General features: G+C 38.5%; 3 protein-coding genes across 8 annotated transcripts in view; 1 reads left to right on the forward strand and 2 right to left on the reverse strand.

Annotated features, from left to right (window-relative positions):
• The window catches only part of LOC114668989 (zinc finger protein OZF-like), a 27833-nt gene extending 16218 nt beyond the window's left edge, over positions 1 to 11615 (reverse strand). The window contains exons 1-3 of one of the 2 annotated variants that reach the window (XM_051925980.1): positions 11494 to 11615; positions 5195 to 5658; positions 1184 to 1267 (exon numbers count right to left, since the gene is read on the reverse strand). In XM_051925980.1, the coding sequence (XP_051781940.1) occupies positions 1184 to 1267; positions 5195 to 5621 (511 nt within the window). In that variant the 5' untranslated portion in view covers positions 5622 to 5658; positions 11494 to 11615. The remainder of the gene's footprint in view (positions 1 to 1183; positions 1268 to 5194; positions 5659 to 11493) is intronic. The other variant, XM_051925987.1, reaches the window with a different exon arrangement.
• LOC114668330 (zinc finger protein 883-like) overlaps positions 1 to 14899 on the reverse strand; it is a 774734-nt gene that overhangs the window by 756246 nt on the left and 3589 nt on the right. The gene's annotated exons all lie outside the window — the stretch shown is intronic.
• LOC114668952 (gastrula zinc finger protein XlCGF26.1-like) overlaps positions 11684 to 14899 on the forward strand; it is a 29149-nt gene continuing 25933 nt past the window's right edge. Inside the window, exon 1 of the mRNA XM_028825002.2 lies at positions 11684 to 11772. The gene's annotated coding sequence lies outside the window, so the exon portion shown is untranslated. The remainder of the gene's footprint in view (positions 11773 to 14899) is intronic.

Consider the following 14899-nt stretch of genomic DNA (forward strand, 5'->3'; position numbering starts at 1 on the left):
TTTTATCACTACCCTTTGGTGTGGCACCTTTTTAAAAGCCTTGTCAATATCATCTTAAATATCATACACTCCTCTTTGATTGTGTACTTTTGTTGATTTCCCAAAGCATTTCAGCATATTAGAGAAATATAACTTTTCTGAACACAAGCTATTTGATTCCTGTTCTACACGTGTTGCTTGATCGTTTCCTTAATAATTGCTTCCACTAATTTGCCTGCCATGCTTATTTCACTGGTATGTATTTGCACTCATTAACTTCTTTAAGCAATTGAAGATAAATATTATCTGGTCCTGGTAATATTCAATTTTTGGCCAGTTTAATCCAAGCATCCTTCTATAATGTCTAAGTACCCCTTAGTAGACCCTGTTACTTTTGGAAGCATACCAACTTATCCACATACATAAACATTAATAAAATGAAAGTTCAACTCCTATTTCACTGTCTGCATATTCTAGCTCACTTTACCGTCACTGATTCTCATCACCTCGTCACTGGCTGTTCTTTTATTGCTAAAATACTAAAAAAAAATATCTCTTTGGGTCATTCCCGTTTCTGCAATAATTCTCAGGAACTGTCCTTTAACCTTCCTAATATCCTTTCTAACTGCTGCTCTGGAAACTTGTTAAAGGTGAATTTTGCACGGATATTATAAAGTGTTTCTTCACACAAAGAACCACAGACACATGGAATAAGGTACTGAAAAAAATGTGGTAGACAGTAGGACTTTAGGGACCTTCAAAACTCGCCCTGATGTTATTTTGGAAGAATTACATGGATAGGACTGATGAGTTTTGGTGGGCTGAATGGCCCGATCTCATCTAGATTGTTCTAATGTTCTATCCCAACCCTCCAGTAAAGTTTTCCTTCAAATAATTCCATCTATTCCCATCAGACGAACCTTCTAATGATCACTGCAAAATCTTTATCCTGTGATTTTCATCCTTCCTCTGTTAGTTTAAGGCAATTATTTGTGCCACCTATTTATTTTTACTTCCATATTTAAAGTACTTTGTTTCTCCCAGAGAGCCCACAGAAATCCCTTGGTAACAGTGACGCAATCCTATAACACACAGTGCACGAAAACAAAAAATCCTCAAGTCATTTATAAAGGAATGCTACAGCGGTGGTCCAGAATAAGGAGTTATATAACTAAAATAGAAAAATTTGTCAATTTCAGCTCACCGTCTCTTTTACTTCTTTCAGTCAACTGTCCTTGTTTGGAATGCTCTGGAGTTGTCACATGTGAACCCCTACCTTCTGAGCCAGCTGTTGAGAAAAATCACAATAGGTTTATGCATAAAGAGAGCTCATACCACCATAGCTAGAGTATGCCCTATCTGAGAGCACTTTATTATACCAAAATGTATTTACAATGAAATACATGATGTAAACATATGATGTAACTTTAGCATTCCACCATTCATGTCGTGGTAAAGTCTGGAGGACGAAAGTATGCAGACCTTACAAACAGACAAATATGATGAACCAGAAATTTTAAAATAATTAAGAATTCCTGCTGGGCGATATGACCAAAATTCTATATCACTGTATTTTTCTAAATTATCCTGGTTTCATGGTATTCAACTGTATTTTTTTCCCATGCATGAGTGTATGTTAACCACATTTTCCACTGCAATTACTGCAGTAGACTGGCTAAAAATAACCTATTCCACTGTCATGAGAATTGTACAAAAAAACATTTCAATGTGCACACAAGTATTAATAAAGGCTTGCATCGGCCCATAAACTGATAGTTTTCAAGGGGGTGGCACTAATGAAGAGAAGGAATCACATTGCATGACAGTTGCAGTCAAAATATAGAACCTTTTTATTGAACAAATTTTGCAAACAACTTATACTAAAATTTTGACAACATATTTTCAACCATCCAAAGAGGCATTTAGACTTAGTAAAATATCCAGAGGTGCTTGTCAAAAGGTGTACTGCACTGAACATGTCTTAGAAAAGGAATAAATAGTAAACATTTTTTGTAAACCAACTACACTTTCGGTTAATGTTAACAATCTCTGTCCACTGACAAGTTAAAGTGACTTTTTAAACAACTTTACCATCATTAAACTGCATAATATTTAAACTAATAAAATAAATAATAGTGCAACCTCAGTAATAATACTATTACTTCAAGACTTCAAGCCCAGGTGCATTACACAGTATTCACCAAATAAAAATAAAATAAAACAAGTGCAACTTGGTGATAACATCTTTACCAACTGAACCATCATTTAGGCAAATTGCATTAATATGGACCTTATTTCAAGCTAAGCTATACACATAAATAATAAAACTGCAACTTGCATTTATAATGTTATTTGTGATATAGCCCTACGGAATCGTATTAGGGCCACGGTGAAAAAAAATAAAAATAAAAATTCGGACACAGGGAAGAAAAAAAAAAAACTATATCAAGAATAAGGTCGACATGTTGACTTTATTCTTGACATTTCCACTTTATTCGCATAATTTTATAAGTAAAGCAGAATGTTGTAAACTAAGCTTCATCCTAAAATCGATGTTTCATTTACTAGATCTTCTCAAACCCTGTCATAAGTTATGTAGCACATTAAATGCTTTGTGTTGTGTTCCCCGACCCAGTTGTTAATCGCTACGCTTCTTAAACGGACTTCCTCAGCACTAAGAGGAGGTGCTGGCAGTGATCACAGCACAGAATCCATTCACTTCATGATATTCCTGCTCTCTGAAAATTTAGAATGCTAAGATAAATACTTGATATCATTTTCAGGATGAAATGCATTAAAGCAGATATTAAACATGCACGATAGTGTCGCGATAGTGCTCCCTTGATAAACGTCTTTGTGAAATTAAAACTAGTTATAAACTTAAACCACGGAGTGTTCAGAACTTAAAAAAATATCTTTGTTATACATGTTTAATTATGCCATCCATTCAGGGTTGCGCCCATCCCAACAAGCATCGTGTGCGAGGCAGGAGCAAATCCTGAACGAGTCGACAGCACATCACAGGGTGAATACGAGCAAAACATACACTAGCAGGGTCAATATAGCAGAACAAAACCCCACATCCTACATGACTTTGAAAGGAAACTGAAGCCCGCCGACTAAACCCACCAGAAAAACATGCAAATTCAAGGCAGGGTACACCCGAGACACCCTTGCTGCGAGGCAGCAGTGCATCCTCCACGCCGCTGTGCCCCCACATGATTAATACATGCTTTAATGCATTTCATCATGAAAATTATATCAATTATTTATCTTAGCATTCTAAATATTCAGGGAGCAGGAATATCATGAAGTGAATGTATTCTGTGCGGCGATCGCTGCCGGCGCCGCCTCAGTACAAGAGAAAGTCAGTTTAAGAAGCATGTACCGATTTAACATGGCTAGGGGAATACTTAACACAAAGCATTTAATGTGCTACATAACTTATGACAGGGTTTGAGAAAATCTACTAAATTAAATATTCATTTTACAATGAAGTTTAGTCTACAATGTTCTACTTTAATGACAAATTACAAGAATAAAGTCAACATGTCGACTTTAATCTTGACATAAATGGCGAGAATCAAGTAGAAATGTTGAGAATAAAGTCAACATGTCATCACACTATTACACAGTACCCAGGTACATTACACAGTATTGAAAAAAATAAAACAAGTACAACTTGGCTTGCAATATTATCCAGTAGTATAGAAACCGTATTCACACATTTGAACATAATGGTCCACAGCCGACCTTTTAAAACTAAAAGTATCTCCAGGCAACGAACGTGACTTTTTTTTTTTTTTTTTGTGGCAAAAGTTCTTCTATGTCATCATGTTCAACTTTATTGTCTGCTACAGCTTCAGTTTCGGAAAGTTCTCTGTCCATTTTCACCGCATATGTACTACCGCATGTACTCCGTTGCATGCCTATTTAGCGGTGTAGCAATGAAAAAGAGCCCCCGTGCAACACTTCCACTAACGCATGTACTCCATTGTATCTGTTTAGCAGTGTAGCAGTGAAAAAGTTCCCCCCGTTAAACAGTTTCCCACTGCGCCACGTTCCAAACGTTGTTTAGGCAATTTAAACCGGTGTTGCGGTATAAGAAAAATCCATACCATAACAAAAATAAAAAGCGTTTTTTGGTATGAACCAGTATACTGCCCAGCACTATTAAGTATACCATATTGTATTGCGTCTTCTGTTGTTACTTTCCTTCTTGGCAAAACTTACTTATAAGCTTCAACTAATACTAAATGATACTAAACACATTACGCCACAATTGCCTGCTGTCATCAATGGAACACTGAATACAAAATGTTATGAAGAAATATGATAAAAGAAAGTCAGGGTAATAATAATTCTTTGCATTTATATAGCGCTTTTCTCACTACTCAAAGCGCTCAGCAATTGCAGGTTAAGGGCCTTGCTTAAGGGCCCAACAGAGCAAATGCCTTTTTGGCATTTACGGGATTCGAACCAGCAATTTTCCGATTGCCAGTGCGGATCCCTAGCCTCAGAGCCACCACTCTGCTCATAGCAGTAGTGCAGTAAAAACTTGGTAGTGAAACTTAGTAGAAATTCGAAGATGAAACAAGACAATGAGCTGAAACAAAGGGAGAAATCAACAATAGGATGGAGTAAACAGAAGGAAACTGCTGCACTGGATTGGACAATCAGAGTCCATTGGAAAGGATGGTTGGGATAAACTTCAAAGCTGATCAGCAGCTGCAGGATATGTCAGGTGGAGGCAATTGCTGCTAAAGGAGGGTTAATGAGTTAGTAGAGACGGGGGTCACAGACTAGACTGTAAATATTTAAACAAAGTGCTCAGGACCGAGAAGTTGTCCAATTGGTGAACAAAACTGTGTTTGTCTGACTTTTGTGTCTGAAGTGAAGATCAGACCTCACTGTTAGGAAGAATTAAAGAAATGCAGGGAATTCCAAAGGGTTCACAGATGTGCTTGCAACCAAACATTCATGTAGCAATCCTTATCTAAGACAGGCTTAGAGTATCTGCATAATGTTATAACCATAATAGAACAGCAAATCGCTAAAGGTTGAAGCATCATAGAGGAACTTTCACACTACATTGAACAAACAATAAAACTCAAAGTCACTACATTTCTAGGTTTCTATTAAAAAACACAAGACAACCATGTTGAGGCCCATAACCCCTAACCCTAACATGCACACCTTTTTACTTTTCACTTACTTTTTCTAGACTTCTTTGAAAGCACCGGCTGATCTTTCCAAGTTGTAAGAGATGAATTTTCTTCATTCTCCTCTGTGTTAGACTGTAATGATTCAGACTTCACATTGACAGACGACGCCAGAGATGAAGAGTGTGTGCTTTCACAAGAGGTTAATGCAGTCACTGCATCATCTTGATGTTCGTAATGAAGGTCGTCTTCCTTGACACTCTCCACATTTGTATGGATGTCAGTCGCACTGCTGACAGACGTCTCTTCAGCCTCTTCTTTAATGTCCACTGACCCCAGTTCACAGTCCTCATCCTTAATGCCCAGACTCTCCTGTTCAGGGTGGACAGGCTCACACTCACAGTCCTCCTTTTTAACATTTATGGTCCTTTCCTCCATGATATGTATGTCAGCCTGATACATCTCCCGTGTTATATCCATTTAAGTATTACATTAAAGAGCAGCTTCTTCTTTCTATCTGTGGAAAGAACAGGATTAATTCCATCAAAACTGCATTATTCAGAATATAAGTCATTTGATTTTCATGTTATAACACCTTCTAAGTCAGACAGTCCACAGCACTTTGACAGCAACTCCTCACTCTTCATATCAAATAGTCAGGAGTAAAATAAATTTGGGAGTGGAGTGAAGGTCCACCAGGCTGGAAGAAGACCATCTTGTAAAGTTGCGGGACAATAGTATTCACTACGTGAATTACATGAAGAATATTACTGGAGTCCCAGAATTGTGTTGTGAATGATGCTGAGGAACATTTACACAAGGCCTCACGATTGTGTTCAGAAACAGATGCATGTCAGAAAGGTGCAGATCATAAAGAAACTAAACCTGCTGGAATACACGGCTTGTGACAGGAAAAATTGAATAGGAGAAATAAAGGGGTTGCTAGCTTAGGTTAAAATGTCATCTATGACAGACACCTTTCATTTTTGGTGCTAAGTTAAAGACCTTTTCCAGGTAAATGATTAAAAGCAATCATAAAATTGCTGCCTAGTCACCCTTTTTACCTGGCGAGTCGATCAAAATGGCTGATTGTAGTAACAGATTTTATAAACCCCTTGTTCCCATTATAAGTTTCAGTGTCTTTTTTTGGTTGAACTGTGATCTGCCCTACTGCAGAAGTAAATTCCTAATGGACCTGATCCGAGCTCTTAGGACAAACTTCATTGCAGTGCTGTTAAATAGATGGATAACAATAGTGTTTAAGAGTAAAAGTGCTGTAAAGAAGACCGCCGGATTTGTTTAACACTAGAATTACCAGAGCCTACGAAAAAACTCGTATATCCGGCCCACCTTAAATCGCTTCTTAAAACAGTTCTCACCTCTCCGCCAGCATCTTTTGTCATCTAAATGTACTGATAAAGACAAGCTGCCAGCAGCCGGCTATTCCATCCCCCCAACGACTTAGAACGTAAACAAGCTTTTCCCAGCTCATGCCTTGATTGATTATCTGGGAGTGAAATGGAGTTCTCGAGTAAAAATAATAGATTGTTATTTGGAACACACGCATTTCATATGTGTTGCATTTCTACAGTAATCTGTGTAAACATATTGTTAAAACAGAAACGTTTTATATATTCTAGCAGCAAATGACAAAATGTAGGCATAAACTATATAATGTATGAAGCTTGAAGTCCAAATATCAAAGAAACACTTGCACAAAAGGTACAAAAAAAAAAAAAAAAAGCCACCGCCAAAAAAAAACGCCTTAGTGTGCGACATTGACACACATTAGCTATCACTGCTTCTGTGGCGCAACAGTATCAGTTGCTGACTGGGAATCAGAAGGTCATGAGTTCGATCCTGCACAACTCCCTTTTGAGAAATGTCCTCATTTTCACTATTTTAGAATAAAAAGATACATTTGATTTCAGTCTGTAACAGCTGGTGTAATTTATGATATTTGTAAAGGTTAGCTTTATTTTTTTTTTTTTTAATTCACTTTTCATTGTCTCAGTCGCGTTCAAGATCCTTCCCTACCGCCCCCCACCTGACACTGCTGTTTTCACATAAAGACGCACTATAGTTCTGCAGTGTATGACGATACATACGACCGCGTGTTTTTTTTCCCCCAATATTGCCAGTCCCCACGTGTTGCTGTATGTTGTTTCTTTTGTACTCCAGGACATGCAAAGGAAAGCATAGTAAAGAGCAGTAACTTCAGCGCTATATGCAATCATCAGACACTCCCCATCTGATGCTGTTTTCACATAAAGACGCGCTAAAGCTCTGCAGTGTACTTGTGACTGCATTGTCGTACCGATGCTTGCGAACTGAAGTGTCTGCATGCACTTTTCGTGGCATTACACGTGTATTTTTTGAGCATGCCCATGTAGCTCAAACACAGGAACATATGTTGATGTAAAAGTATAACAAAACAAGTGCACTTTTATTCAAGACTATAACCGAAGAAAAATGAAAGCAAGTTACAGTAGGCGGTTGATATGACAGCTTGCGTGGTGGAATGCTAAGAACTGCTGATTTCCATTCCGTGCTATATAACTTAACATTTGAATCTGATGATTGCATATAGCGCTGTCTTATTCAGTGTGCGCAAGAACATGCAGGTGGCCAGTTGCTGAGTGCTACAATGCACATTTTTAAAAAAGAAAGAGACAAATATATGTGACATTTTGAAGAAATCATTTTATGACGCGAATAGTACCAATCAGAAAACATCGTTGAAGTAATGCAATATTATTTGAAAACGAACAGCATCACATCGGGTGTGAAGTTATACTGGCGTTGTTTGAGTCAGGTCAGAAGCTGAATAAGCTGAAAAAGCTCCTGTTCTGACTCTAAGTAAATAAGCATGAATTAATCAACAGAAATAACCGCGATTGACATTTTAAATTTAACGATTTACAGTGCATACCAATTTATAAATTCAATGTCCATTTGAGGGAAAAAAAAAAAAAAACACTTTCTTCAAAGCTGGGAATCGAACTCACGTCTCCGTAGCACGGTAGGGCAGCTGTGCTCCAAGTCAGCAAACCGTAGCGTTAAGCCACAGAAGCTGTTGTATCATCCGTGAACCTTTTGTGAAAGTGTTTATTTGATGTTTGGACTTCAGGCTTCACAGATTCTATAGTTCATGCCTACATTTTGTAACATTTATTACTAAAATATGAAAAAGTTTCTGTTTTAGCAATGTGTTTACACAGATTACTATAGAAACGGAACACGCATGAAATGCGTGTGTTCCAAATAGCGATCTATTATTTCTATTCTAAAACTCCAGCAGTTCAGTCACTGCCAGATAATCAAACAAGGCATGAGCTGGGAAAACTTAATGAACGTTCTGCGACGGTGGGGGATGGAATAGCCGGCTGCTCGCTGCTCCTCTTAATCGGCACATTTAAAAGACAAAAGAGAGGTGAGAACGGTTTTAAGGTGGGCCGGATCTATGAGTTTTTTCGTAGACTCTGGTAATTCTAGTGTTAATGCATTAGATAAATTTAAAGCACATCCATTTAATGTATATGACAACTTAGTGGAAACAAAGTACAGCTGTCTCTTGTTATCACAATATAACATGTTCCAGAAAACTCCCATCCATCCATTTTCTTAAGCCACATATCCAAGACAGAATTGCATTTTAGCAATCACTGAGTGCCAGGCAGAAACAACAACTGGACAGGACACCGGTCCATTAGAAGATGAACACACACACAAGAGCCGATTCACCAATGGTAATCCACCTAACTTGCATGTATTTGAACCACGGCAGGAAACACACATGGGGACAGGGTGAACATACACACTCCACACTGGGTCCAGAAAATATCTCAACGAAAATTTTCAGATAAGAGGAAGTTGACATTCCATTACCTTCACTGGGGAAAAATAAAAATGTAATTCCGGCACATCTAAACCACCCCAACAAATTTCACAAGTTTGACTAATACATTTCTTAATCCCATACAGAACAATCCACTAAAGATTTCTGCATAAAATAAAAGCATTGAAAACACTTACATGCAAGCAGATGTTTGCACCAAGGGGAAATTTAGCTTTATACAGAAGCTCAAGTTATATAACAAAGAACAACTGCCACCCTCAAACAAACAGAATTCCAAAAAAATTTCTGAGTTTGCTAAAATATAAGAGCACTCAGAGTCCCAAGCGAGGCGTTTTTATGGTGTATTACTGCTGTTATAAAGAAGGCCCAGTAGCGTCTCGACACACTGCTGAAAAATGGATTGGCTCAACATCCAGAATGCTGCTCTGTCAGAGAGAGGATGTGCAGCATTGTTCATAATATCAAGAAGTTTTGTCTTCATTCCAACGTCCAGGGGTTAGAGAAAGTAAGGCTGCCTTCTTAATTCGCTTGTTGATTGGGTGGTTCTCTCTTACAGTGATGTTACTAGCCCAGTGTTGAATATCTGTGGTTTCATAGAGTACACCTGAATATGTACCCATAGCCATAACAAGCCAAACTAGGAGATGGAAAAACACAGCATGCTGGGCACATATTGAAACTGCATACAGACCATAACAATGATTTTACGAAAACTGAGAGACAGTAATAACCACAAATCTCAACTGATCTCTCAAACATTCATCAGCTGGCATTACTGATGTTAAGCTGTGGCGCCATAACATTGGGTTGTTTTCACATATGATTACAGATTAAAAGAAAAAATAACATCCATGCAATGCTTGTAAATGTATGTTGTCCACATTGGATTAAGCAGATTTCAGAATGCCAAGCCGTATATATAAATATAAGTAAATATGCACATCAGTGGCGGACCGTGCATTTCACACCTAGGCCTTCAGTAGTGCTCCGTCTGAATCAACCCGCCCCTCAAAAACTAATTTATGGTTATAAAAACCATCTTAATATACAGAAATACAGTATAAAGTGCTGTTGCATCGCAGATAGATAACTCCTGTAGCCACAATAAATGCCTTTATTGAATAGACAAACCAGGGGTGAACAAGTTCCTTTCAAATGCAGCTACAGCCACGACACACATGATCATCAATAATAACTCATAAACTTGCAATATTATTTAGGAAAATTGCAACATTTTACTCACCAAAAATTCGGATTATTTGTAAACAAAATCCATCCTCCTCTCTTTCCTCAAAAACAGTTCAATTACTAGCAGATTATCCGTGCGCTTCAGTTCCATTACGAAGTCCCTTTCTATCGCCATCGAAGCTAAAGCTGAAAGTCGAACCTGCCCTGTCGTATTTCTGGCATAAGTTTTAATTCGCTTTAGGGCTGAAAATGTCCGCTCAACAGAAGCAGTGGACACGGGAATGGTCACCGCCAAACATACCAATATATACAGCTGCCCTATGCTCTATTTTTCTGATGAAAGAAGTCAAGGAGATCAGTGGGAGATTTTCCTGCAAAATCATCCATGGCATACTTACACCATTCTATCCAATCAACGGGTCTGAATACAGTGACGTTGCCGTACGCCGGCTAGAGGGCCCTAGTAACACCAACTCAAAATCGTATTGGTTGAAGCAACAGTTTAATCGACATTTATTTTGTGTTAGAGGGCCTGCAGAACGGATTGTGAAGGCCTCCGGGCAGACTTCTTTGACTTTCACCCTGCCTGGCAACAAATGATGGCTGAAATGTGATTGGTTAAATGCTTTAATACGAAAATACATGTCTGGAAGCAGCACAACCGTCGGAAAAGCTATGAAAGGAAACGGACAGACTATTTGGAATTACTTAATAATTCATGGACAAAATATAATTAACATCAGTTTGTGATTCAGATATTTTTAGGCCAGCAGAGAAGGCGAAAGAAAAATGAGAAAGCATTGCACATACTGATGATGGACACCGGCCTTTCAGTTATTAACATTCAGTTTAGACTTCTATATGTAGGTTAATGGAGGAATAACAGCACGACAACACTACACTTTTCTCTCATTTTCGATATCAGTTCGCATGCACTTTGACTTATCACCACGGTTGTTTTTTTCCCCTTTGAAAAAGCCCGACTGACTATTCGTTGCCTTTTCAAGTGCCGACCGATCACTAACACCGCGGATTGATAAAGGAAAAAGTAAAGTGAAAATTAAAGCGCGGCGTGTGTAAAATCGAAGCCTTCTCGAATTTGGCGTTTAGAAAAGGAAACGATTAAAGGGAGATTGTGAAAGAAATGAACAGGAAGAGGAGAAGGCACACACACACACCGTCTGGGCGACGTAAAGTAGAAATGGGACTCGAACATGGGAGCCGGAGACACCAATAAATAGCAACAACACGTAGATGAAAACTCACACGACCGTAAAGCGGCGGGCCCAGGACACCAATACTTACCCTGTGTCTCACGGTAATGTTATTCTTTATAAAATGATCCCGTCTCTTGCTTCGCTCTATCAACACTCAGCTCTCGTCTAGTGTATCGCACAATGAGAGACAACAGCGTGCCTTCAGTTTCCGTCGCCCTGAATGACGTAACAGTGTTTGGGGTGTGTCGCTACCCGATCTGATGGGGGACCGCAGTACACGAACGCGCGTGCGCGTAACCGGCAAGCAACACCTGACGGCCGTGGCGACGAATACTAAAACTGGCAACAGCCGTCGTCTCTTTCATTTGTGAGTAGCAAACTCGAGAAAAATAATTTTAAAAGTTATGCGATTGCTGGAGGGTTGTAAGTTCAATAACTTTGGTATTGTAATTCATACATTGTCTATGGACGCCGTGGTATTTGGTGAATCGAATTACAGGTTATAGAATAACCCCGTGCTCCTTGAAACTGTTGAAATCGTCAGAAAAAGAAACTGAAATGCAGAGTCGGCGGGTTTCGTTTTGCGGACTTGCTCGTTCCCATGTCTATCAGCGGCTAAGCGAGTTTGTCTCCGACTGGGCCGCCTTGCCGGCTCTTTGAGCTGCATGGCTGTAGCCTCGCACTCCCGGTCCACACACACACACACACACACACACTCTCTCTCTCTCTCTCTCTCTCTTCCACACGTAGACGTTTATATATATATATATATATATATAAGAAGGAAAGACATAAGTAATGTTATTGTAATTGAACAGTAGAGTCAGCTATTAAGTAATTATTTGGGAAAAGTATGCAAATTTTATTCAAGTGTATACTTATGATTCGAAAGTCACTTTAAATAATAAAGTACCTTCTCCATTTTTTTGTTAAATACATGAATATAAAAAATGCTGTTAGAACAGCTGACGAATTATCAGTCTTTACCCCAGAAACAATGTCTATGATTCTTTGGGAAATGGTGTAATAATAGTCGTTATATTGACAGATATATATTGAAGATCTTAGAATCGGGAAAGTGAACCTTCAATTTGAAGTTAATCATATCATTTCCAACATGTATTTAAATAATCTAATCATAAAGTTTGTATGGATTCCTGTAAAGGATTGCATTGCAATTAAATTTCAAATAATCTGGCAAAGTAAACTTTAGATCAAACAAAAACCGATCATAAGATTCCTTTCGGTAAATGTGAATTTAACTGTAAAATTAAAAAAGGCAGTTTGTAGAGAGAGGCCAAACAGATTTGAGAGTAGTGGAAAAGGAAGACATCTGTTTGAGGTAAAAAGTTCAGTAAGAGGTAAGAATAAGTGGAGTCCCTGAAGGAAAAAGGATGGTATTATGTATAATAAAGTTAGGTGTAGACATGTTGATTTGAATCAATACTGTTTTTATATTGGCGGGCATAAAATAGGAAACTCTGAACAGTGTGGCATTAAAGAAACAGAGCATTACTAGGGCAAGACAAAAGTTAAATGAAGACTTTGCTCAAAAATGTCTCTCATTTTGCAATTTCAAAGAAATAGTAATTAATAGAAGTGAAAATAGAAGTTCATTTAAAGCTGTTGAAAGACTCAGAAATGTGAGTACTTTCCATAAGTTTTACAAATTGTAACGTAAACAGTACTAGGGTGTTGCACTGTGTTAGCCATTATGAATGTAGTGAGAAGTCAAGCAAAATGACACCTTTGATTGGCTAACTAGAAAAATGACAATTTGCAAGCTCTCGAGGTAACTCGGGCCTCTTCTTCAGGTTACATATATGTGTATTTTCACACAGTCAATGAATTGATATTGGCAGTTAAGCAGTGCTTATATGTAAATATGCAAACACAGTATAGGTTTCAATCATTTTTAATCATTAATTGTACTACAGCTTTTTTGGGCTGTTAAAGTACACCTTTACTATATATTACAGTTTTCTTCAGTGTATCACCTAGACATTTGTAATTCTTGAGGTGCAATTATCAACATGGATGACCATTTTAACAATGCAGTACAGTACTTCTTTCTTACCACAATGTATGCTGTGTGACAATAGATGGTGCTATACCAGCACTTAACCTGATAGACAGATGCAGGAGGCACACTTTAAAAGCACAAGCTTTTTATTTTATTTTCTTCCCTTATGGAGAACATCTTTCCCGTCCCCACGAGTACACAACACAGTCCCAAAGCAAAAGATTCTTTCTTTCTTTCTTTCTCTCTCTCTCTCTCCTCGGCAAGCTTTGTCTCCCGACTCTGGTTCACCGAGAAGTCTCTGCTAGCCCCTTATATAAATCACCCAGGTTGTCCCTCTCCTGATGTGGCAGAAGAACCACTCACATGGGCTCAAGAACAACTGCAGCACGCCCTGGCAGTGCCCCAGCCCTGCGGGAGTGCAAGGCAGCAGTGCAACCCTTGCGGGCTCCATCCAGCATTCCAGTGGAGGTACTGTGCTGCCCATGCTTGCTCCCCAGGTCTTCTAACAACAACATTTATTTATATAGCAAATTTTCATACAAATAATGTAGCTCAAAGTGCTTTACGTGATGAAGAAAGAGGGAAAAAAAGACAAAATAATTAAAATAAGAGAACACTAATTAACATACAATAAAAGTAAGGTCCGATGGCCAGGGAGGACAGAAAAAAAAAACAAACTCCAGACGGCTGGAGAAAAAATAAAAATCTGCAGGGGTTCCAGGCCATGAGACCACCCAGCCCCCTCTAGGCATTCTACCTAACATAAATGACCTCAATCAGTCCTCATTGTATTCAGGGTTCTCATGGAAGAATTTGATGATGACGGTCACATGGACTTCTGGCCTTTAATCCATCAATATAAGGACATCACGGTGCTTTGATTAGGTGGTGGTGGCGCAGGTCGCCACCACAGAAAACCGGAAAAAGAACAGAGAGTAGTGGTTAGTACGGACTGTGAAGCCACCATGAATAATAATGATAATTAATTGAATATACGGAGCATCAGGATTTAACTAAGATGAAGCTATGAGAAAGCCATGTTAAAGTAATGTGTTTTCAGCAGTTTTTTTAAAGTGCTCCACTGTATTAGCCTGGTGAATTTCTATCGGTCAGCTATACCAGATTTTAGGTGCATAACAGCAGAAGGCTGTCTCACCACTTCTTTTAAGTTTAGCTCTTGGAATTTTAAGCAGACACTCATTTGAAGATCTAAGGTTTTGATTTGGAGAGTAAGATGTCAGACATTCTGAAATATAAGATGGAGTGAGATTATTTAAGGCTTTGTAAACCATCAGCAGTATTTCAAAGTAAATTCTAAATGGCACAGGTAACCAATGTAGTGACATCAGAACTGGTGTGATGTGCTCACATTTTCTTTTCCTAGTTAAGATTCTAGCAGCTCCATTCTGCACTCGTTGCAATCGATTGATGTCTTTTTTGGGTGGTCCTAAGAGGGAGTGAGTTACAGTAA

This window comes from Erpetoichthys calabaricus, chromosome 1 (assembly GCF_900747795.2).
Source record: "Erpetoichthys calabaricus chromosome 1, fErpCal1.3, whole genome shotgun sequence".
NCBI classification, from domain to species: domain Eukaryota; kingdom Metazoa; phylum Chordata; class Cladistia; order Polypteriformes; family Polypteridae; genus Erpetoichthys; species Erpetoichthys calabaricus.